Here is a 24,959-nt window from a genome sequence, read left to right as displayed (position 1 = left end):
TTTTTTTTCCCCCCCCCCCCAAAAGAGAAACCATAGGTATTATTTTGTAGGTGTAAGTGTTTACGCAACATGAATGCAGTTTTAATACAAGAAAACAAGTCCTAAGAAAGGTATAAAAAAAAAAAAGAAAAGAAAAAACAGGATATGTTTTTGCCTTTTATATATTGTATACCAAGGGGTGTGGTGGCGCAGCAGGTCTGGCCTGTGCCTACTCTCCAGTGGGTCTGTGGTTCGAGTCCCGCTTGGGGTGTCTTGTGGTAGACTGGTGTCCTGTCCTGGGTGTGTCCCTTCCCTCTCCAGCCCTATGCCCTGTGTTGCCAGGTTAGGCTCTGGCTTGCTGTGACCCCCCCCCCCCCCCCCTTGGGACAAGCGGTGTGTGTAGTCTTATGTCCTAGAGCGATTGTTGTTTTCACTAAACTAAAGAAACATCGCACTTGCATGAAAAAATGTCACGGTATAGGGTTTCTTCTGTTGTACAACAGGTGCAACACCCTTATTTTTTAGATGTTTAAAAAGCTTTTCATTGTTCACCCGCCAGTGGAAGGATGTGAATTTCATGAATCATTCCACTAGTGCCTGAACAAGGAAAAGAATAGGATTTCAACTTGTAAACCGAGCACGAACTTGGAATATTAATTAAAGTAAATTGGATTTTTAAATGGGGATGTGGGGAAATAACATAACGGCAACACAGTTGTGTAACTCTCACGTTTTAAATATAGTCCCAGCTGTTTGTGGGCTCTTTGACCCCACCCTGCACAGGTACTTAGTACTCAGTTTAACTCATCAATTCTACATGCTCATAGGTATCAGTGACAAATGTAACAAAGAGATGATGTCGGGTAGGTAACAGATAACTGATACTGAACCATGCTAACGGATGCTTTACAGAATGACTTCACAATTTAAGATTAATTTTAAAATATATTCTGTATATTCAACATGGATAAATTTCCTAATTGTGGAAAGAATTCATATAAAGCAGTACATTATATATATATCAGTTGTGTGAGAGTGTAATGGCTATAAGGGGTGTCCTTCATATTTCCCTTGGGATCACACCACCATTAAATACATTGCTGGTAAAACAGACTGCACTGAATACACTACATTTTGTAGCATTCAACTCGACTGGGCATTTCATGCAGTGATGGGAATTTATATTTTCTGTTGGGTGGGGAAAAAACATTTTCTAACTTGATGGAACTCGACGACAAGCTTTGAACCGTCATTAGGATGAGCAAACATCTTGTTTTGAGTTGGGTGCATTTCTGAAGGACAGAGCAAGTCAAGGGGTTCTGAGCACTACAGAGTAGGAGGTTCTTTCACACTCAGCTGAAATGGTGGTAGAGAAAAACAGATTGCATTAAGTGTAGATGTAAGATGTAATCTTATAAAACCTGCAGGCTTCTGGCTCTTGAGGTCTGGAGTTGTACAGCACTCTAACTGAAATGACTAGGAAAAAAACACAAATTATTTTGAAATGGGGGAATGAAACGGTGGCACAAAAGGGCAAGGGTTTGATCCTCGCTCAGTATGTGTAGACTTTGCATGTTCTCCCCGTGTCTGCGTGAGTTTCCTCAGGTGCTTTGGTTTCCACCCACAGAGTGTGTTCCACTGTATGGATGAGTGACGCAGTGTAAGTCACCTTGGTGAATAAGGTATGTGGTGTAGTAACACTAACTAGAGTTTATTGGAAGTCGCTTTGGAGAAAAGCATCTGCTAAATAAATGTAAATGCAGAAGAGTTACTCATGTTTTACACTATAGATGCCAAAATGTACCTGAAAAGTGGTTCAACACTTGTATAGCTGAATTTAAATACCACAAGTAACAGAGGTGCAGGCCATGAACAAAAAGTGAAGCTGAAAAATTAATTTCAGGCTCTACGCATTGGAAGATGTTACAATGAATCATATACTCTTTATACTCTGCAATGATAAAACAGATGGTTCACTTTTAAAACAGAATCCAAGATGTGTTTAAATGGAACAATTCATATCATAGCATCACTGAACAAGAAACACGACAAAAGAAAACAATTTTTGTAATGCAGGAAAGTGTGATACATGTATGCCCATAATCAACATATTTACATTGCTTTTTACTAGAGCAGTGGCTTCATCACAAATATAAATTATTTTTTCCTTTAAAGAGTAATACACATCCAAGTAATCCATGGAAATGCACAGAAAATATTCATCATGTTCTTGTGTGGAAGTTGTACACTGACTTCTCTGTGCAATGACATACCTTCTGCCCACGATTCTTTGGAATCTGTGCAACTCAGACGTGGGACTACCGGTCTACCTCATTTCCGCCGTTGCTCTGTGTGTTTTGCATGTTTTCCAAGAAGATGTCCACACTTCCAACACTTTCACTACGACACAGCCATTGGACTACTCCATCACTGCTACGTTTGGACAAAGCACTGGTGTTCCCCATAGGATATATGTATATATGTGTGTATGAGTGTGTGTGTAAGTATGTATGTGTATATATATTTATACACACACAAACACACACACACAGAAGAATAAGGCACAGCTGGAAAAGCACATGAGTTCCACACAAACATACAGACCTCACAGGACTGCCGGTGTTCATGGCACCAAAACCCTTGTGATCACCCACAGCTTGTGTTCTACAATACTCAAAGACTTTTAAACAAATCCACTGGCATTCACACAGTTGTCTAATTTATTTAAAGGCATAATTATTGTGTATTCAAAAAGGTTTCAGAATACTTTCTCCATTCTGTTCAGTGGTAATGTTACAAAATACTTACAAAGGGTCAAACAGAATCTCTGCTATTGAACAATACTGTAATTTTAGTGCAAGAGGAGTTGCTGAAATACCATTCCTTACCCTGGAAATAAAGTATGTTGAAATGGCTTACCCTTTAAAGAGGAAAGGGACATCACCCAGGAGAGCTTAAGAGTACTTTTAGTGTTCTATTTTACAAGGCCTTTCCTAACTTGAAATACTGAGTAAAACTGCATTTGAGTTCCGCAGGTAACATGTGGGTTGTGTTTGGTATTTGTAGAACAGCTTATGTTTGAAGTAGCTTCAATTTATCAGCAGAATAATGAAGAGTTTTCATTCAGAGAGGAGTCACCTACTTCAGGTACAAATAACAGGTTATAAGAATGAGGAAAGGGTAACACACAATGAGCTGTGTCTTTACCCAGTCCATGTATTCTGCAAATAATAAAATGACCCCATGAAAAACATCACACACCTCCGTCATTTGTGAAATGACAACTTCACACAATGAACAATTACTGTTCAACATTTCTCCAAAATAAAGTGCCATTCACATTGGTAAGACCTCAACGTTGCAGATTTTTACGTGTGGAGGGGTAATATGTCTCCGAGGAAAGACAGACCTTGCACTATTTTGGAAAGAAAAACAACCAAAACGTTGCTTTGAGAAAACTTCCCTCATATTATACTTTTCAAAAGATAAGCCAAGGCTCTGAGGCACTTCCATATATCTATGACCATCCAATATTGAAGGCAATATCTAATTCTTCTGCTTCGAAGTCCATGGGACTAACCGTGCTTTAGCATTCAGCCAATTAATTGCAGACATATACCAGATAGATCCTACAATCATTAAGAATCACATTAAGATTTCAGGTGTTGTACTTCTGAAAAACACTTTTTACCCAACAGGATTTTTTTTAAACATTTCCTTTGCCATTCTTATACCACAGTCTGGGTGAAGAAATACAAATAAAAAGGTACGGTCGTTGCTGGTAATCGGCACGAGTCATTTGCTTTCTACATTTTCAGCTTGTCCGTGAATTTGGGAAAGAACCTCACGTCCAGGAAGCAGGAGTGACCTCCCATAGCAGCATGTCATCACCAGGGTCCCTCTCCCAAGTGCATGATGGACACACGGAGTGGAGCACACCTCATGTCTTCCGGCTGTTCCAATTGAAATCGGGAATGTTTTTTGGCTCTCCTGTCCTCTCCTGCGGTGACCGGGAATCCAGAGGAGATTTCTGGGCTTGTGGTGAGCGGGGGTCCAAGAGGGGCGGGGGTTTGTAGTCTGCACACTTATCAGGATGGAAAGGCCGGTAGTGTTCCGGAGGGAGCGGGCCATGGTTCCCTGGGGTTCGGTGTTCCGCCATTCTCCTGTAGTCCTGTGGGTGGCCGCCACCAGGGTGATAGTTTTGGGAACGGAATTCGTCCACGCGCCGTCTCTTTGGGTCCTGATGCCTGGAATAAGGTAGAAATGCCACTGAGAACACCAAGCAGCTTCACCGCACTTCATCTTTGCTTGTGTGACCCATGCTGGTTTCTTACCTGTCATAGTAGTCGCGGTGGCCCCGGTGATCACGGTCATTCCCATACTGGTCGTATGGCCGCTTGCGGTAGCTGCCAGAGCTCCTGTATGTATCTCCATGGAGCCGGCGATCACCATAATGGTGATCCTTGTAACGGTGCTGCTCATATGGATGATGCCGTTCACCTTGCCACGACTGGTTACTGTTGCCAGGATAGGGGTACTTACGATCTCTCTGCCAGTCCCCTCTCTCTGTGAAAGGATCGAATAAAGTGAGGATGGAACAGCAGTAGCACTGATCTTAACAACCATGCACATGATTTTTTTTTTTTTTTAGTCTTTCAGGTACTTAGATGGCAATTAACATCTTTAAGTAGAGAAAAATGTTCAGAATATTTTTTACTAAAGTAGCCAGTATTTATCTTCATTATGATCATTCCTTTGTTTAAGCTCTTCACAGGCATTAGTATGTTGAGGTGTTGTGGATCTCCACACTCACCGTCACTGGGGAAGTGTCGCTTGCTTTGCTGCATGTAAGGTGGCTCTCGGTGATGAGAGTGTGCAGATAGCTGTGGTGGGTGAGATAGAGTGGGGTGGGGCTTTGGAGAGGGTTGGGCAGAAGTGGAGTCCCGGCTAGAGCTTGAGGGTTCTGGCCTGAATGGCTTCTTCTTTCCTGGGACATCTTCCTTTTTCTTCTGTTCCTTCTGTGGACATGAGGAAGGGGTGAGTCACACTACCCCAGGTATAAATCAGCTGTGCCAACCCAAGAAAGACAATGTTTCAGCTAACCTCTTCTTCTTGTGACCTCTTCTTCTGAGCCATTTTGTACAGCTTGTACAGCTTCTTTGCACCAAACTCCGTGAACTTGGACACAAAGATCCACAAGTTCCTAATATATAGAAGGAAAAAAATCAATGGCTGCTGCCTTTGGTTCCAACGGTGAGGAAAGACATGCCCATAGTGCACCTTTAGCTCAAAGCAAACTTTTACCATGAATCAATGCCTTAAACAACTCATACACTTATCTATTTGTGTGTCCCTAATATTCCATTGCAACAAAAATGACATAATTCATGAGGGGCTTGTAGCAAACTGGGATCAAATGCATGCTAGCCAGTGCATTACCTGCGCCACGCCATGGCATGCTCCGCGTCATTGTAGGCCTTGAGACATTCCGTTATGCGGTCCCCGATCTTGAGGAGGCAGCTGCGTGTATGTTGGAGCTGCTCCTGCACGGAGAGGCCTTCATCAGGCTTGTCCAGCTGCTTCAGGGCCTTCTTCACAGGCCGCATGCGCTCCTTACACTGCAGGTAGGGAGGGTGTCGGTGACTAACACAATCACCAAATCTACTTGCTAAGTACATGCAAGGAAAGGGGTGTGGCTACACTGCGACTCACGATACTGAAAGTCTCCTGGTCCAGCTCGTCATCATCCTCCCCGATGGGCACTGGTTCACTGCCTGCCGTGATGTGCACTGGTCCCTGGGGGGGCTTACCTTTAGCGCCTGCTTTGGCCTGTGGACAAGGCAGTAGGGTCAACCTCCACCCCCAACAGCACACGGTCACATTTGCAGCAAGACTCACATCAGGATTCCATTAAAAGATACAAGCAAAGCTTTTACTGCTTCAACCTTTTCTTTCTTCTGTTTGGAGCGCTTTTTGTCTTTTTCACTGTCCTTCTCCTTCTTGGGAGATCCCTGTTTTTCTTTATTCTCCTTGTTGTCCTTCTTTTTCTGTTTTTTCTTTGTGGGTGACTTCTCAGTTCCATCATCCTGGCCAAAGAAAGAGCCACACTAAACACCAGAGCAACTGCAGCTCCACTGAGGACTGTGTACGAAGCTGCTGTGGATCATGTCCAAACAGAAATGGTAATCCTTAAGAACGTGTAACCCACCTTGACTTCGCCCTCTTCTGAGGGGTTGTCAGAGAGTCGAGGAGAGGAAACATCAAAACCATGGTCTTCTTTGGACGTCTTTGCCTCCTTCTTTATGCGAGGCTTCCTCTTTTTTGCTTGGGACTGCTGTGAACACAACGACAGACCCAGAATAAAATTTCTTCAAATTATACATAATTTGTACCAAATACTCTAAGTAGCGCAAGGAAACTTACAGAAAAAGACTGACCTCATCTCCTTGCTTAGGGACATCTTTGCTTTCAAGTTCCTTTTTCAGCATTTTGAGGAGATAGTCTGTTCTCGTCTGCAGCTGCTTTCCTTGTGGCTTCTTGTCTGGATCATCTGGAAGAATCTACACACAGGAACTAACATGTTAAGAATAGCACTATTGTTTCGTAGAGACGAAGCTTCTTCCCTTCATGCTTTTTTAATATAAAATATGTATTTTATCTGTGTACTCTAATGGTGCATCACTGCATCTAAATACTTACAGTAATGCTTCCGACATACCTTGCTGGACAGCTTGAGGTCTGGGTCAGTTTTGATTAGATCCCAATTTCCATAGCCGTGTTCATACACCCCCAGCAGGAGTTGTGTGTCGTCAGCTACATCCCAATCCACATCAAAGTGGGGCGCCTTTACGCGACACGTCAGCTGAAACCTGGACAAGGAATGTATTATCAGCAACAAATCTTCAACATATCTCACTTTTGAAAACTCACAAAACTATTCCATTGTGTTCATATGAAATTACACAAAACCTTTCTTTCCACATGTGGGAGAAATGGTTATTTACTTGTGACGTTCTGCAGGGTTGGAGGGTATAGCTTTATGAAGAGGTTCAAATTCTTCTTCGTGCTGAACGATGGACTTGGCATTGACCTGCACCCCTGAAATCTTAATGTTGATCCCTCTGCGTTTTCCCGGACCTTTTGCTGCAAGCGAACGGAGGAAAAGACAGAGTACTTTTACATTTACATTGGGTAGTTTTACAAAAAATTAGATGCTTAGGGAGGGTGCAGTGGCGCAGTGGGTTGGACTGCAGTCCTGCTCTCCAGTGGGTCTGGGGTTCGAGTCCCGCTTGGGGTGCCTTGCGACGGACTGGCGTCCCGTCCTGGGTGTGTCCCCTCCCCCTCTGGCCTTACGCCCTGTGTTGCCGGGTAGGCTCCGGTTCTCCGTGACCCCGTATGGGACTAGCGGTTCTGAAAGTGTGTGTGTGTGTGTGTATATGCTTAGGGAATACTGACAGTGTATTGGTTAGAGGGATTGCCTTTGAATTCGAAGGTTGCCAGTTCAAATCTCTCTTCCTGGTATAGTACCCTTGAGCAAGGTCTCAAGTAAAATTATTCCAGCAAAATTACCCAGCTGTATAAATGGGTAAATACCATTAGGCAGCTTAACATCATAAGTCTCTCTGGAGAAAAGCTAAATGAATCAATGTAAATATGCGAGGGCAGGGATGTTTACCTTCATTTGGGTTTTCCTTCAGGTGCTCTTCATGCTCCTGAACCGCAGTCACACAGCTGCTGTGCACCAGTTCCCCCAGCCTCCTCAGGTCAGCAATGGATTTGTCCACCAGTTCCGCATCCCGTGCGATGGCCTCCAACCTGTGAATGGACATGTGTTTGAAACACGACTTTATGGAGCACTGCTAATACTCAAAATTGACATCGGATTCTTACTGACTTCTCACTCTTTCCAGAGGTCCGTCAGTATGTGATTCAAACTTAATTTACTAATAAATTTATAGAAACTTGCAGTCACAACGTCATATACCTTTCCAGAGGCGCTCCAAATTTCTTGTAGGCTTTGATGAACCTGAAGAAAGAACAGTGGTGATCACCCTCATAGAACAGCAGGAGTTAAATGTCCACTCCCCCACACACACACAGACTGACTGAAACCACTTGTTCCAAGCGAGGTTGCGGAGAACTAGAGCCTAACACAGGGGGCAAGGATGGAGAGGGAGGGGACACACCCAGGACAGGACACCAGTCCGTCACAAGGCACCACAGGCAGGATTCAAAGCCCAGACCAGCCAGAGAGCAGGGCCCAGCCAAACCCACTGCGCCACCACACCCCCCAAGGTGAATACAGTAAATACAACATTTTTGCAGCAATACCTGCGGATCTCGGTGTCGGTAAACCCCTCCACATTGTTCTTGCGAGCTCGTGGCCTTCCTCTTCTTTTTGGCTTTTTGTCATCCTCGCTGTCATCAGTTTCACTCTCTGATCCAGAAGACCTGTGCTTCAATTTGGAGCCAACGTCACTGTCGCTATCATTGGCTTGGGCCTGAGAAAACCATGCCAGTCGTCAAAACTCAAGTTATTTTTTTCTTTATATTAATTCTACAGAAATTGGCCAGGTGACAGTTTTGTGCAGAAGTAAACAGAAGTACATGAACTTTGATTAAACATGTTTAATGTGACTTAGGAGAAACATTTGGACTAAAGCTTTGAACTAAAGTGTCTGCTAAATGAATAAATGTAAATATATTTCATGCAATGATTTTGTCTAAAAATGGATATTTAACAGTAAATGACACAGCAAACTCCATGAAGTTAAAAATGCTAATGAAAAATATTGGGTGGCCCTCTCGAGTGACCTTCTTGTTAGAGCTCCTGCTTCGAGGAAGCATGTAGATATCTTCCATCTCCTTCTGCTTCTGCTCTTCCTCAACTTTCCGGCGTTGGTCCTCTGGGATTATGTCATCCCAGTCACGCAAATTCTTGTCTTCAAGCTCGGGCATATTCTCCTCCATGGTGGAAAAGTTGGCCACCTGGAGAAAGAAGTAAAATTATAGGAGAAGTCAGTGCAACATGGTAGAACAAGTGGACCATGACATGGAGAGACAAAGGCAGGGAAAGCACCTTAAATTGAGAGAGAAGCTCATCTGTGGCACTTGAACCCTGGTCACTCTCTCTGGTTTCAGCCAGCCGCAGGATCTCATCAATGTCCATCTCCTAGAAGAGAATAATATCAGACATTAAGCTATACATCATGACATTGTACAGCAGGTGGTCTTCACTTTTCTGGCATTCACAAACCTGTGGTTCAGACTCTTCTCCTTCTGGCTCTTTGAAAAGATCTTCTGCTCCAAATTTCAAGATAGCAGTGAGCTCCTCCTTGTTAAATGGGTTTGAGCTGTTCAGGAACAAACAGCATAAGAAGTGTCATAACGGAACTAATTCTGAAATTAGAGCAGAATGCCAACAGAACTGCAAACTGAAATACGATAAATGTGAATCAATTAATTTAATTATAACTATTAAGTACATGTGAAGTATAAAAGAAGCAGAGGAATCCAATTTCATGTATTCGCTCACTTTGAATTTCCTGAGCTGTTATCCAGCACGGTACGTCCTGTGGTGTCCATTCTCTGAATGACGAGATGGTCCAACACCATCTTCTTCTTGGCTCTTTCAATGATGTCCTCCTCAACGGTTCCCTTTGTGACCAGACGATAAATATTCACCTGCAAATTGAATAAAACAGGTACAGTTTACTTCTACAACCAGTCTTCATGTTAGATCAAGCTATTTCACATGACTTGGCTACAAGTTGCACTGATAACTTCTCTTTTGCTCAATATACTGATGTATTATACAATGCTTTAATTCAAGTCACATGGCACACATGCTATTTTTGTTTGCACTATAGTGCACTATAATTTCAGTGTACTAATATCACACAGCACAATATTTGACTAAAGTTTCGGTATTGGCAGTATGCTTTGCTGAATCTGTACTTCACTCTTAAAGCATGTGACGCATAGCTGAGAAAGACTGGGAAAAGCAAAATTGTTTTTCCAGTACCAAGGTAGTGCATTAAAGCACAGTACACTGTAGTAAGTGCTTCCTTAAGTTGTTTCAAAACAATGGACAAGGGTGTAAAGGAATCTAACACAGCATGGACAGGCTGTAGATGATCCTACGGCTTCAACATCTAGCACCTGTAAGCCTGTCAGCAAAGTGTCACCTCTCCTCCATCCTCCACTTTCATGTAATACATCCAGCTGATTTGACGCAGAGATGCTGACTGTGATTCAATGTTAATAACATAAAACTTAACAGCTTTTTAAATTTATAATAATTATGCTTTTATTATGCTTGTACTTGGTATTAGTGAGTTTCATGTGAGCATCAGCACTCTGGTGTAGGTGTTTTATTGGGCTTTCTTATTTACAACGTTCTGAGAATACTCCTGCCAGGGGATTCAGAATGAGCAGACATAGCCACGAGGTGTCCCAGCTCACGAGAGAGAGAGGCTGTTCCCCCCTCACCAGGAGAGACAGTCTGCTGTGCCACTGTTACTGTCAGAAAAACATCGTTGCAGCTTCCCACCCCATGGAGACACTTTGAACAGCAAACCTACTCTCCGTAAGTACAGGACCAAACGCATAACATCTCGACTCTTCAGTTAACGTCTGCATAAACACTACTTAAGTTAGTAGTTAGATAGTTAGTAGTAGTTAGTTAATTATAGAGCCTTTAATTGCTAAACAGTTCTATTATACATGAAGGTAGGCTGTAAAGTACTTAATTAATATTAATTTATTAAAACTGGTTCCATTACCTGCTTTTTCTGGCCTATCCTGTGGGCCCTGGCCTGTGCCTGCAAGTCGTTCTGGGGATTCCAGTCGGAGTCAAAGATAACCACTGTATCAGCAGATGCCAGGTTGATGCCCAGGCCCCCAGCTCGTGTGGACAGTAGGAAACAGAAGTCCTGCAGCAGAGTAACATACCACATTCTGCATAGCGTCGCTACACCCGACAACCCAACAACCACACAGAGAACCTGAACTTTGCCAACCTGTAGACGTCTGTCATACTACTTTAGCATTAACCATAGCGTTAACTGTTATTACTGATGGAACATTCAGACTGTTAACACCAAAAAACAGGACTTCTTGAAAATCGGAGCTTCAGGAGTTTTACAAAGTAATTTTACATTATGGTATTTTCTATTTTAATATACAATATTACATGTAGTTCATACTCATTACAATTCATTATTCTAAGAAACACTAGCTCTTACCCACACCATGAAGCCTATATAAATATCCAGCTTTACACCAGACAGGACAACATATGAACAATCATGTTCGTGCGTGTACTAAAAATACACATACACAAATTTATAGAAATTACTGTAATTGCAAAAACAATTTCATTAAAAGTTCAGACAACTGTCTAAAATACCTCAGATCCCTCGGCATTGAAGTGGTCGAGGGCTTGTTTTCTGATCTCTCCTTTTATTGAGCCGTCCAACCGCTGAAAGAAAAAGAGAGGAGATTTAGTTTCTGGAGCAAATTTCTTGACCTCTGTCAACAAAACTTCTCTGTACAAGTTCCAGCAAATTTCAGTAAAAAATTAATATTCCCTATCATCGTTGTGATCACCATGTAAAGACGAGCATTAGTAGATAAATCCCCACATTATGTATTTTGAAGGCACATGCTGCCTAAGGTCTGTACAGCCTGGTTTGTCCCCTTTAAAAATAACTTCAGTAAAAATAGCACAAGGGGTATCAAACTCCCAACGCCAATCATGTAGAGGGCACACCAGACCTCTGATATATGATTCTCTACAACTGAATCAACAGCTGTGCCACATTAAAACCTCATATATTCCTGCTGCTTTAAACACCTTCAAGTTCAGACAAGTGTTCTGATCAACAATCAGACACAACAGACACAAGTCACTATGCAATGGTAGTGCAGAAGCTGAGCTTTTTTCTCTACCTGGAATGGGTATCGCTTCAGCGCCAGATATTCTGCCAAAATGTCCAGCATTCGCACCATCTGGGAAAAAATGAGGACGCGGTTCCCCCGTTCATGCAGCCTGGTCAGCAGCTTGTCCAGGAGCACCAACTTGCCACTACCCCGCACTAAAGACTGGAGAAACAAGACAAGGGAGGAGACAGTGGTCATCAGTGGGGAGGCCTACAAATGCTTTTCTGAACCATCTGTGGGTCCTCGCCACACATACCTGCAGATGTTCATACTGGCTGAGGTTCTCGCTGTCGTCAGGCTGCTTGATGAGGAAGCCATGGTTACAGCACTTCTTCAGCTCCATGACAATGTTGAGGAAACCAGAAGAGCTACCCCTTGTGCCTTTGGAGAGGGCTTTGTAGTTCCTGGTCAGAATCCACCTGTCAGACATTATCAATGTGGTTACAAAGGGCAAGAAAACAAGAAATAGAGAACAAGAAGCCCTTCTAAGAACTCACACAACAAAAACTAAACCATGGAAAACATACTTGTAGAACTGCTTCTGCTGAGCAGTCATGTCCACGCGTAGGATCTGCTCAACTTTGGCAGGTAAAGACTTCTCCACATCCTTCTTTACTCGCCTCAGTAGGAAAGGCTCAAGAACTTTGTGGAGGCTTTGATAGCCATTATCTCTCCCTTTGCCATGTACATCTTCAAAATCTTCCCAGGACTCAAATCTTAAAAAATTATTTGAATTATTAAAGACACAATGGCAACCAGTCACAATCAACTAGACATTTTTTTTTTTTTTTTACCAATGTTCACACATGCAAAACGTGAGGACTCAATCCAGCTAAAAATGCATATAAAGTGCTCTTTGGCAAGAACAGACTGTGATGTAGCCACTCACTTGTCAGGCATAAGAAAGTGCAAGAGTGACCAGAGCTCCTTGAGTGAATTCTGCAGTGGTGTCCCAGTGATCAGCAGTCTGTGGTTAGACCTGAAGTCAATCAGGGTTTTGTACAGCAGCGAATCATCATTCTTGAGCCTGTGAGCTTCATCCACCCCTAGAAATGCCCAGTTTATATTCCCTAAAACACCCTGAGTATAGGAGGAATAAAGCACTTTAAGAATTCAATATAAGATCATAAGGAGATGAAAGCACTGTTTTTGACAGCACTTTCTAGTTGAACATCAACAGTTTTAATGTTTTCCTTTGACATACCTTGTCCTTCAGGAGAATTTCATATGTGGTCAAAAGTGCATTGAACTTTATCCTCTTTGTCTGCTGGTGCACCCACTCATAGTCACGGATCTGGTGAAAGGAAGCAGAGGATTACACCTTATTTTACAGAGGGAATCTTGGACCAGATCCCTCATAATGACAATTAAAGTTCAAAATGAGATGTCATGTCAATCTGCCATGACAGGTGAATTGCTATACCGTCTTCCTGCTCATGACGTCCCCCAGATAGACCACGACATTCATGTCTGGAGCCCAAGTGTTGAACTCGCGCTGCCAGGAGGTGAGCGTAGAGAGCGGCACCACCAACAAGAATGGCCCATACAACTGATGCTGGTGGAAAAGGTAGGAGAGGAAGGATATGGTCTGGATGGTCTTCCCTAGGCCCATCTCATCAGCCAGGATCACACTGTTGCATCTGAAGAATGGGGACGGAGAGAACGGCATCACTTGTTAAAATTAATTTTCACACATTACATCAGGGGTGTCAATCCCATTTCCAACAGTGGCCCAAATGACATTTGTGGTGCCTGCTGTGGGCTGGTTTTGTACACAACTATAACAGACATGGTATTCACAGTGGCACGGTGAGTAGCGCTGCTGTCTCACAGTGCCTGGGTGGTGCGAGAGGACGTAGGTTCGATCCCTGCTCAGTCTGTGTAGAGTTTGCATGTTCTCCCTGTGTCTGGGTGCTCTGGTTTCTTCCCACAGTCCAAAGACATGCTGTTCAGGTTCCCCCATAGTGTGTGAGTGACAAGGAGAGTGTGTTCCACTGATGTACGGATGAGTGACCCATTGTAAGTAGTGTATCTAGTAGTGTAAGTCACCACGGTGAATAAGGTGTGTGGGCTGGTAACACTGCATAGAGTTCATTGGAAGTCGCTTTGGAGAAAAGTGTCTGCTAAATAAATAAATGTAATAATAAGTAAATATTACCAGTATAATAGTTACTAATGTAGGTATTAATGTTATTGGTTGTGTATGTTTTGGGTCTTTTTGACTGAACATGGGTGTGGGGATTGTTGCAGGGACAGATTATAAAGAATTATCTCACTAGCTTGTTCAGTATCCAAACCCCTGCCTTATGGACAAGTTACATCTGGATTCTGGAGGAAGGGTGTATTTAAATCAAGGTACATCAAATAAAGGGACTTTCGGACAAATACCTGCACCAGGAATGGGCCAGCCAGTTGAGCCCATCGAGCTGATAGTCTCTGAGCTCAAGGTTCTCTCCTCCAATGTATGACGGCTGCTTCTTGAGCGCAACAAACCGGGGCCTCTGCTTCAATACCTGAAAGCAAATGTGTAACCCTACTAACAACACACTTTCAAAAACACAAAGTTGAAATTCTTGAACTATTTCACTATGTACGTGAGCTTACCTTTTAATTACAAAGCCATAATTAAATATTCAAAACTATGTATGCTCTAGGGATACCATGAAACTGGTTTCAGATGTTGTTAAAGTAGACTTACTTTGCAGTCTTTGAAAGGGATGGTTTTGCAGGTGTTACGGTTATTGAAGCTGTCAATGCAATGCTGAAATTTTTTCCCAATAAGGGCACCATCCTCCCAGCTGCACTCTGCATACGGAAGCCCCATCCACTTGCACAGGTATTCTGGCTCATTTGAAGAGGAAGCTGTTTTATGGCTGTGTGCTGTGGGCAGGAAACTAGGTAAACGAAGGAATGCAACAACATTCTCCTCCAGTAGCTTCATCTCGTTTCTCAAATTTCAAAGGAGCACTTTAAAGTTGTCTTGCACTCTTTTAACAGCACCCACTAATCTTCATTTCTACATGCAGGGTTCATTAAATACTTGAGCAATATATTGTCTCGATCTACAAAACATTTCACTTTAGAGCTACATGTTTTACAACATGAATATGCTATATTTGACTTGATATGTAATAATTGACAAGACTGTAAAGAACACATTAGCAGGACAAATTTTGGAAAATGATACTCACAAGGAAAATCGGAGGGTCCCTGTGACTTCCCTGTTCTGGTTGCTGCTCAAGAGTTAAGTAAAATTGTGTCACATGAAGAAGTCATATCATGTAAGATACTAGATTGCCAGCTCTGGCACAATGAGCATGTAAAATGTAACAGACTTATAGAGCGTTCCTTTGGCAATCCCACGCTTTGCATAAAGGATTACTTCACTGTATCCAAATAGTAAGTCAACAGTACTCCTTGGATAACCCTATGCATGCTGGTTATTGCTGTGGACAATCACTTAAAACGATTCATTACTTAACTGCTGAATGAATGTGTTGCATGATTCAAATAACACTAAACTGAAGGTGTTTGCTGAGAACTCGCTGCAGTTTTACTTCTATGATAGTCAATCAATATCTGTTACAGTGGGGGGAGCAAATATTTTTAATTAAATTGTATCTGAAAATGAACAGTGTTCATGAACTTACCCTTTGAAAATTAAGTTAAGCACTTGACTGATTTGTCTGCAACAAAAACCAGCACACACAGGGATACACAAGAAGCAGAGATGAAAGCCATTGAATTAGACACTGAGCCCTGCGAGTAATAGTTCTACACTTACCTATGACTCGCTCAACAATTTGGAACTGCTTATTGAGGTCTGCAGTCAGCTCCTGTTGGCAGTTGTAATATTCAAGATCCTCGGGGGATGCTTTAGCCAACCTAAGAGACAGAGGTGCTGTACTGAATTAGCATTCCAACACAGGTTATGGGTACCTCCACTCTACCAGCTAACAGGCAGTGATAAAAAAGGACTGGTTAAAAAACAGCTAAAAACTAATGCATGTGCAGAACACATTACCAGTCATGTAAAATCTGTAGTTTTTTTTAAAAGCACCTTAGGTTTTTACGTATAACGGCATAAGCTAACTGCTCCCCGCATGTGCACCCTTCATCTCCCTCACACACAGACACACAAAGACTTACAAACCCAAGGATGTCACATTCATAGGTGCAGTGCATATGACCTACAGCTCACCAATAACTCAGCTCTTCATTCTTTTTCTTGAAGTTTTCCAGCTTCTTCAGCCCCTTGACCTTCTGCTGGGTCAGGGAGTCCATGCTCTCCCATGTGTTGTGGATATAGGACCAGCCCTTCCACTTGATGAGGTACTGTGTCTCCCCTTCGTCTCGTCCAGGGTCAAAGTCTGCCCCTGGGTCTCCGTTAGCTTCTATAGCATACACTGTTGTGGAAGCTCCAGTGGCTACAACATCAGATCAAAATGCCATCAGGTACTACGAACAGACATTAAGCAACCAAAATTTTGACATAATAAATCATGTAGGCCACATCGGTCCTGACAAGTGACAGTCCTGCAAGGTTACCTACATCACGATGAAACGACTATTCAGAGAGCCTGATTACAGTATTTCCATTAGCAGAGTGTAGCAAATGATCGCTTTAGGAATCAACGGTATGAATACAAGCCACAGAGAGGGAGTGGGAATACACGGTTACCTAGGTCTGATCTTTAAGAGATGCAGAGGAAGTAAGGAACGCTCACCTCCTTTTTTGCCTGTTCTGGTGTCCATTACTTTCTCAATGGTCTCACTGTCATCATCCTGTTGCTCCTCTGCGCCTTCCCCAGCCATCTCAATCAGGTCATCAGAGTCTGTCTCAAAGTCATTCTGGTCCTCCTTATAACTAAAATGAAAGGACTTGATTTTCACTGACGAAAAGGCAAAATCCCACTCACAAAGAACCAAAGCTGAGAGTCCTACTGAACATTAAATCATTTAACAAGCCATGTTTATAATGGCTTCTACAAAACATTCTAAATTATTACCCAATTTGTGTAGTGAGGGCAACATACTATTTACTGTTCTTATGGTGCAGAGGCAGAAAACTGCTTTTAAAGTGTACCACTTCCTTCAAGTGCTTAGCAACTGGTTGATAAACCATATAGCGCAGCTCAACTACGCTTTATCAGCTACACTATACTTACCTGACTTTTGTAGCTGCCCGTCGACGTGTTTGTCTCTTTGGAGTGTCCTCATCGTCATCTTCATCGTCGTCGTCGTCCTCGTCGTCCGATGATTCCTGTTTTCTCATTTTCTTGTTTTTCTGAGACTCTTGTTTTTTTACCGTAGTAAGTTTGGTCTGAGGCCTGCGAAAGAGATGGAGGAGAGCCGTGCTCTCTTTCATTTAAGCAACGCGAGCTCACAGTGCCCTCTCCTAGCCTGACAACCACCTACAACAACCTGACTCGTGTACCTGTGGCCTTGAGACAGCTTTTGTCACTGTAACAAACTTAATATTACAAATTAAAGAAACCATCATGAAAAAAGGAGAAAACATTTAGTGTTTTTAAAATATTTTACATAGTTAAAACGAATAAATAGCTAAAACAAGGTTAGATATAGACTGGACGAGGGGGAAAGATTTTTGGTTAGGACTGAAAGCTCGTGAAGAAAACTGTTCACTGGTAAGTTTTCAAAACTTTACACAATGTTTACTAAATGGAGAACAAGTCAGTATCAGAATGAGGTGGACACACGATTAAATTGGACCTATCAGAGTAGCTGTCTGAAGGCCAGGCTTCGCTACGCCCTTACCTTCTTGCAGGGAGTCGTCTGGATCTAACTTTTTTTGCATCCTGCTCACTGTCTGCACTGCTGGAATCTTCCTCATCATCTTCTTCGTCAACTGAGTCATCATCTTTCCAGTTATTTCTTTCAACACAGAAATACCAAAGTTTTATTCGTTTTAGGGTTTTGGTCACTCCCAAATTGGCTGTGCCTTTCAGCGGTGTTATGGCAAAAGGCATCCCTTTCTTGAAGCCTGTACTCTGCTATTATCACGGTATTAAGCAGAAATGTGGTACCGCTTCCATTGCATTGAATGTTTCAAGATATTTTCATACATTTCACGCGAAGCACAGGTACACAAGCCAAGAAAAACCACCGTTCACTTGACTAGGTGCTAACAACCTGATGTCAGTTGCCGCAGGTTCATCCAATTTGTGACAAGCTGTGTGCAAACTTGTCTGGAAGTGGGAAAAAAAGGACCAAAGTGAATCCTCACAAACGTTAATTTGACAAAGTCCTCACAAAAAAGAAGTCCACAGACTCCAATACTTTGCCCAATTCAACCTGGTACAAGGATGCTGCTGGTTACTTGGATTTTTCTGTTTGTGAGCGCATCAAATTCAGCGCGAAATATCTCCAACTGTAAGAAACCAACGGAGCCACTTCCTTCGATAGGTAACTATAAAGTAGAACACTGTGTAAAGCAAGTAAATAATTTTCTCTCTCTCCAGTTACTAAACTAACACTGTACGTCTTGAACGAAGGCATCAGCAAAATATAAAATACATTTAAGAGTAAATCTGAAAGTGTCGAGGAATTGCGAAAGAAACAACGTTGTGACACCGACAACAATCCTCTATGCAACCAATTTTCCTACTTAATTCCTGATGTTACATCATTGCTAAGTCCTCAGTATGGCCGCTGATACAAGGTGCCCTTGGTGGCTTTACTACATGCATACATTCATTACACAGTCCTCAAATAAGCAATAAAAATTACTCTTTGAGACCTGTGAAAATTATTATTGACATAGGTATTAGTGTTGGGACAGAAGCAATGTGAACAGCTTCTTGGGCTCCCGAACACCACGTTACAGTCAAAGTCTCAAAAGCAAATCAGACTCAAATACTGCAGAAAAGGTGCACTTCAAACCTCTATCACCCTGCATTTTCCTGATTATTTTAATTATTTTAAAGATCTAAAGCTATAATTATGAGCCATGTTCAACAACTTGAAAATACAATATTAAAACGCCTGTTACACTTTAAAGGTATTTTTAATTTTTATTTTATAGCTTCATGACGATGACCATTGTAATTGACATACAAAAGCAAAGAAGGCAGTCTTCATAATTCCTTTCGTTACATAATAAACAAAGTAAATAACACGTAACTTACAGCTAAAAACATACATATAGTGTAGAACCGTGTGTACCTGCACACACAAACACATCAACACAAGGTGAGCAACAGACTATGTAATATCCTCAGCTACTTACTCTTTCTTCTTCTGTCTCGGCACTTTCCTTTTGGGACTTTCACTTTCAGATTCACTGCTGCCCTGCAAACCGTTATGAACACATTGAAATGAAAACAGCCACAAGGTCTGCCAACTACTTGTGATTCACACCGACCTTTCATGTGACCCTTTAAAATGTGTTGTATAGAAAAAAACTTGGGTGGAATTTCAAACTTAAATAACCATACACTTGCTCCTCAGCCTATAAATGATTGGGGGCACATAAAAATTTTCACCATTTAAAGTAATGGTCATTACATGTTTGATTTATGATAATTCACCGAACGAAGGGTGTTTCAGGAGCAGATGACCTTCACACGGCGGAGGTAGACTGCATTCATTAAGTTCTTGGATGGATCTACAGTCTCTACGACAGTTTAATACTGTACGTTCATTATGCTGTCAAAACAACTACAAAAACAGCAAATTTCACGGTAAGAGAAGGGCGTAAGCCCAGAAGTAGTGTCATATTAACAAAAGCAACAAACTGGATGAAGTGTCAGTGAAATACAGACACACACACACACATTTGCTGAAGCCGCTTGTTCCAAGCAGGGGCGTGGCGAGCCAGAGCCTAACTCGGCAACACAGGGCGTAGGGCTGGAGGGGACACACCCAGGACTGGACGCCAGTCCGTCACAAGGCACCCCAAGCGGGACTCAAACCCCAGACCCACTAGAGAGCAGGACCCGGCCAAACCCGCTGCACTACCGTGACGCCCCGGTCAGTAAAATAAAAAGCAGAAAAAGAAAGTGCGATATCAATCACATTTAAAAGGAAATAAAGCTACAAACAATAATCCCAAGAGCACCTAGGCCCAAACAAATTTGTCTATCCCCATGTATACTTCATAACATTTGTGACAAAATGTTTTATTTCCAAGGGGGGGCGTGGTGGCGCAGTGGGTTGGACTGGGTCCTGCTCTCTGGTGGGTCTGGGGTTCGAGTCCCGCTTGGGGTGCCTTGCGATGGACTGGCGTCCCGTCCTGGGTGTGTCCCCTCCCCTTCTGGCCATACGCCCTGTGTTACCGGGTAGGCTCCGGTTCCCCGCGACCCCGTATGGGACAAGCGGTTCCGAAAATGTGTGTGTGTGTGTGTTTTATTTCCAGCTTGTCTTTTACCGTTACACTTCCATTCATTATCAATAACTGCTTGTCCAGTGCAGAGTCTCGATGGACTGAAGTGTACCTTGTGGACAAGGTGTAGGACGGTTCAGTGGACACAGACATTTTGGTAGTTTAGTTTGAAGATGTTTATGTTATAAATAAATACAGTGCCCAAGAACACCATCTGTATCACTCTGCAAAGCACAAAGACACTGCTGTTAGGGGTGCTGTGCAGCGGTACTAAGAAATATTTTGCACTAGATGAGCTTCACTCGGTCGCACTCGGGCCGGGAGCACCAGATGGGCATCTGCAGGTGAAATCTATCTCAGCTGGTGGAACGTCAGTCAGCAGCTCACCCAGGAAATGGTTTCAGTATCACATTACTTCCAGCATTCTCAGGGAGGCCCACGCTTTTCAGATTACTGCTCTGGCTCTTGTTTTCCAGCTCATCAGCTTTCACTTGGTGTAGCTCTTTAACTTTTCACTCCAGGGCAGCTATTGATTCCAACTGTGATTCATCTAAATCCTTGTTAGCTGACAGCCTCTATTCAGCCTCATCAATTCCGTTTTCAGAGTTACTTGCACAATTGGTTAAACTAGTTAAATTCAGTTTTATAGCCTCAATAGAGGAGGAAAGCTTCTTTTGTTTTGGCATCGACAGGCACAAGCTCAGCTTCCACAGCATTCATTTGGTCAAACACAACACCCAATGACTGCTTTACCACAGTGGATCAGCCCCCTTGGACATGGACGTGGACCACGACTTCTGTCTTTACTGCCTGACATGCTCGACTTTTTACAGATGGACACATTCTACAAGAGGCCCTTTGTACTGATGGCAGGCCTGACCCCCCCAGAGGTCTATTTTTCTCCCCTTTGTCTTTGCTTGGAGCTTTTTGCGTTCCGACTTGCCTGCTAATTTCTACCATTGTCGCTGCTCTTATTTCTGTTTTGTTATGTTCACCTTTACTCAGTGGTTCAGCTCTCTGCGTCCCGTGGACAAGAACATTCTAGAAACATAAATGGTATGTCTCATTGCATGTACAAGCTCTTTGTTTCACGCCGAACCAGTAAAACTAAAAACAGAAGCAGGAAAAGGCATTTCTTGAATGTGTCCATTTCAACCACTGAGCGCAGGGCCCAGGCTGATTCCTTTATTTTGTTTCCTTGTTTTTGACTTTTACCTTTCCAAAAGCATTTTGTAGAGAGACAGAAAAAAAAAGAAAATACACTCCTTGCCTTTCCCGGTGCCACACATGCTGGAATTTGTCAATTTTGTCTTAGAATCAATATAGGAGGAGAAAAAGAAAAAAAATGTGGGTTTCTAGAGCAGCCCAAGAATTTAAGTGGCCCATGCAACCTCCTTTTGCAGAACTTAACCGGTGAACACATAAAAAGACATCTGTATTATTAAGCTTTTATTTATTATGATTTTTGGAGTTACAAGCAGCTTTGACAAATTGTAAGTTGAGGAGCCAGTGTATGTTACAGCAACAAAAACTAACTCATTAGGAAGATAGAACAAACAGGAGTTCATTCATTTAAAAATCTGGATAAAGATCAGTGCATTATTTACTCTTGATTTCATAATTTTGCCAAATGTGCCAAATGTACATTTTAAATAATGTGTAAATGTGTTCAGTCACATGTGCCTGGTGGATAAGTACTCAAAACATTATTATTACTTATTTTTATGAATTGGAAAATTAACATTACTAAAAACAGCTTTTGCAATACTGCTGTGGTTCATCTTCTGTCGTACTTGTTACCAATAACAAAGTAAATGAACAGAACGGTTGATGCAAAAAGCTTCATAACTGCTTGTAAACTGTGCAAACTTATAACTCAGGCCAATGCTTTGCAATTATTGCACATGTAAAAACATGGACGAGACTGTGGATGAGTGGGTTTGTGTGGAATCCTGCTCCATATTGCTTTGCTTTATCGACTTACCTCGGCTCCAATATTAAGACGAACAGGTTCTTGTCTGCTCCGGTTGGATCTTCTGACACCATACACATCTGGATGTTCTTCCCACATCTGTGAAAATGAACAGGCCATAAGGTGGTCCAAGGATTTCTCTATTAAGTTTTACACAAAATAGAAATGCATATAATACATATAAATGATTTATGACACTATGATGAGCTAGCATCTGATCCAGGATAGACCGTACTTAGTCTTGCAAAACATGTGTCCCAGATGGGCTCCGGACCACTGCAACCCTCATTTTGTCAAGCAATGACAGTGAGTGATTCGGGGCACTGAGTTTCATGTTATGTCTACTGTACTGTTTAAATGTTCTCATGTTTTGAAAGAAACTGATCTTTAAAAACTACTGTGTAACTTATTTACATGGAAAAAGGATGGCAATTTTTTTCCCCTTTCATGTGTATCATTTGATATATGTTGTACATGAGGAACACAAGCAACTGATCAGGTGTTGCAGATCCTGCAGTCTCTTTCAGGATGCCAGGAATTTCAGGAAGTCTCATGAAACCACGAATGGTGACAGAATACCTTCTTAACATCCGCGAGCTTATCCTTCTTTCGGACAGGTTTGTCCTTGACCTCGACGGAGGCTTGCTTGGACTTGGACTCGGCTGACTCGCTCTCTGACTCCGAGCGGCTCTCTGATTCCGATGTGGTGTTGGACTCTGAGCGGCGAGACCTCCCCTGCTCGCTGCCCTGCTCACTGTCGGACTGACTCCCCGACTCTGAAGCCGAATGGTTGGAATCCTCTGAAGCTGAATTGCTACACCGCAAAACAAACCCCAATATGCTGAATGACTGAATATCTCCATTTTACTTGGACACAAGAAGGGTTCAAGTACAAATCTAAACTTGTCATTTATATTCACTCCCATGTTGTCAATCACATACTTGTTTTTCAAAAGACAAAAAAAAGTTTATTAATACAGAAAGACTGGGCAATAACCATCCACAAGAAATCTATTTATTTGCATGAAGATGATGAGTAATGGGACTTTACTAATACATAGGAATTTTAAAAAACAATGTGTAAACGTGTGTGACTGTGTGTATGGTTTCCCTCCAATGGCATCCCACCCCGGGGGGAACCCTGCCTAGCCTGGAGCCCAATGCTTCTGCCACCACATTGTCTTAGGGCAAGCCGTTATTGAGAGGGAGTGACTGTTTTCAAAACAGGTCATGCATTACTATCTATTAAAAGCAAGAAAGGTTTCATTCCTCCTGCCAAACTTTTTTAATGCTAACACTTATGAAAAATATGCTGGTAGATCACATAATATCAATTCTTAGTCATCATGAAAGATAATTAATGATACAGAGGCATGTCAGTCAGAGTACACTTTGAAAAAATATATTAAACTACACACCACTGAACAGTTTGGTTTTCAAAAATGATTTATTGGGGTTACAACACAGTGCTTATTAACGGTAATTACAAGCTATTGCTGGAAGATATAGAGTACCTTTTACAAGATCAGACCTTTAGAAGCTGACGATCTTCTTTTGTCTATGTTAATAGACAAGTGCCCTTCTGCACCATTAAATAAACAACTAAAATTATCTTGTAAATAACAAGATATGTTGAATGCTGTAACGTATCCGATGACAACTACTAAATGTTGTGATTCTTCTAAAATTACACCACCTCTAAGGAATGTGCATTCAAAAATACCATGTAGGTGTCTTGAAGTAAGTGATGAGAGACAAAGAAAATGAAACTAAAAAAAGGTGTTAAAATATGTCAAGCCTGGCAGTATCAGTGTACATAATAAGGCAGTGGGGACAAAGACTGCAATGAAGCACTGTTCATTGTGCTGTTCCGGCACACAGTCACCAGGGGGCGCACAGACAGGGCTGCATGAACTAGCAGGGCTCTTCCACAATTCATTTACGCCACTAAAATTGTATTTTAGTATTAGTAGTTTTGGAACGTTTTTTCAGCCCTACATGATTGCAGTTTTAGCTTTTTAAACCTGTACCTTAAATACACAGGACTGATGAGATTCTGACAAAACGGTAGATCAAGGCAAATAAACAGTATTCACATAACATCATTTTATTAAAATTACAGTTGCCCTGCGCAGCACTGATGTCTAAAGATCACTTTAATTCCCTACTTTCTGCTCATTAAAAATGAATGTGCATTTAATTTTATTGTGAAGGATTCACTAGCAGATTACATTCCTTTACATTACATTCCTTTGTCCTATGAATACTCATTTTATTGCTTCAAATCAACTGTATGCATTTATTTCTTAAGATTTTTTTAACATAAAAAAACAGCAAGGAGGTATTCATTAACAATTATGTACAAATAATTAACTTTGTACTACACCAAGTGTTTAGTCAAAACCAGCAAAAACTGAGATTAAAGCAGAGGAGCACATTAAAAGTCATACACAAATTATATTATATACACAGACACAATTACATTAATTTATTTAGTTGACACTCTAAAGTCTATTACTGTCTTTAGATACACAGAATTTACCTGTTAATACCATATTAGATAAATGAAGTATTCACACTATTGTGCGTTGCAATTCAGTCACAAGGACAAATCCTAAACAGATGAAAACACATTTAGTCTTAAAATATATTTTCTACTACTGTCCTTTATTTTGCACAACAGTGCATTCAAACCCCAGCAGGGCAATCAATGAAAGCCTG

At 41.9% G+C, this 24,959-nt stretch overlaps 1 protein-coding gene across 3 annotated transcripts in view; it reads right to left on the bottom strand.

Annotated features, from left to right (window-relative positions):
* Positions 1-2,030: 2,030 nt before the first annotated feature.
* Positions 2,031-24,959, bottom strand: part of chd2 (chromodomain helicase DNA binding protein 2) — a 28,028-nt gene continuing 5,099 nt past the window's right edge. For 2 of the 3 annotated variants that reach the window (XM_018739399.2, XM_018739400.2), the window contains exons 3-39: positions 22,818-23,052; positions 22,251-22,337; positions 19,172-19,233; positions 17,701-17,817; positions 17,091-17,252; positions 16,650-16,789; positions 16,124-16,349; positions 15,707-15,807; positions 15,114-15,155; positions 14,621-14,802; positions 14,311-14,435; positions 13,346-13,562; positions 13,127-13,216; positions 12,812-13,002; positions 12,450-12,638; positions 12,179-12,341; positions 11,932-12,084; positions 11,390-11,461; positions 10,764-10,913; positions 9,515-9,663; positions 9,236-9,332; positions 9,059-9,151; positions 8,794-8,967; positions 8,311-8,480; positions 7,964-8,005; positions 7,655-7,794; positions 6,984-7,122; positions 6,698-6,848; positions 6,417-6,539; positions 6,188-6,310; positions 5,925-6,065; positions 5,692-5,808; positions 5,419-5,597; positions 5,083-5,182; positions 4,793-4,997; positions 4,314-4,545; positions 2,031-4,226 (exon numbers count right to left, since the gene is read on the bottom strand). In XM_018739399.2, coding sequence (XP_018594915.1) covers positions 3,920-4,226; positions 4,314-4,545; positions 4,793-4,997; positions 5,083-5,182; positions 5,419-5,597; positions 5,692-5,808; positions 5,925-6,065; positions 6,188-6,310; positions 6,417-6,539; positions 6,698-6,848; positions 6,984-7,122; positions 7,655-7,794; positions 7,964-8,005; positions 8,311-8,480; positions 8,794-8,967; positions 9,059-9,151; positions 9,236-9,332; positions 9,515-9,663; positions 10,764-10,913; positions 11,390-11,461; positions 11,932-12,084; positions 12,179-12,341; positions 12,450-12,638; positions 12,812-13,002; positions 13,127-13,216; positions 13,346-13,562; positions 14,311-14,435; positions 14,621-14,802; positions 15,114-15,155; positions 15,707-15,807; positions 16,124-16,349; positions 16,650-16,789; positions 17,091-17,252; positions 17,701-17,817; positions 19,172-19,233; positions 22,251-22,337; positions 22,818-23,052 — 5,386 coding nt within the window. In that variant the 3' untranslated portion in view covers positions 2,031-3,919. The remainder of the gene's footprint in view (positions 4,227-4,313; positions 4,546-4,792; positions 4,998-5,082; positions 5,183-5,418; positions 5,598-5,691; positions 5,809-5,924; positions 6,066-6,187; positions 6,311-6,416; positions 6,540-6,697; positions 6,849-6,983; positions 7,123-7,654; positions 7,795-7,963; positions 8,006-8,310; positions 8,481-8,793; positions 8,968-9,058; positions 9,152-9,235; positions 9,333-9,514; positions 9,664-10,763; positions 10,914-11,389; positions 11,462-11,931; positions 12,085-12,178; positions 12,342-12,449; positions 12,639-12,811; positions 13,003-13,126; positions 13,217-13,345; positions 13,563-14,310; positions 14,436-14,620; positions 14,803-15,113; positions 15,156-15,706; positions 15,808-16,123; positions 16,350-16,649; positions 16,790-17,090; positions 17,253-17,700; positions 17,818-19,171; positions 19,234-22,250; positions 22,338-22,817; positions 23,053-24,959) is intronic. The other variant, XM_018739402.2, reaches the window with a different exon arrangement.

This window comes from Scleropages formosus, chromosome 7, assembly GCF_900964775.1.
Source record: "Scleropages formosus chromosome 7, fSclFor1.1, whole genome shotgun sequence".
NCBI lineage: Eukaryota > Metazoa > Chordata > Actinopteri > Osteoglossiformes > Osteoglossidae > Scleropages > Scleropages formosus.
The sequence above is the reverse complement of the archived record's forward strand: the minus strand, read 5'-3'. Positions and strand labels throughout refer to the sequence as shown.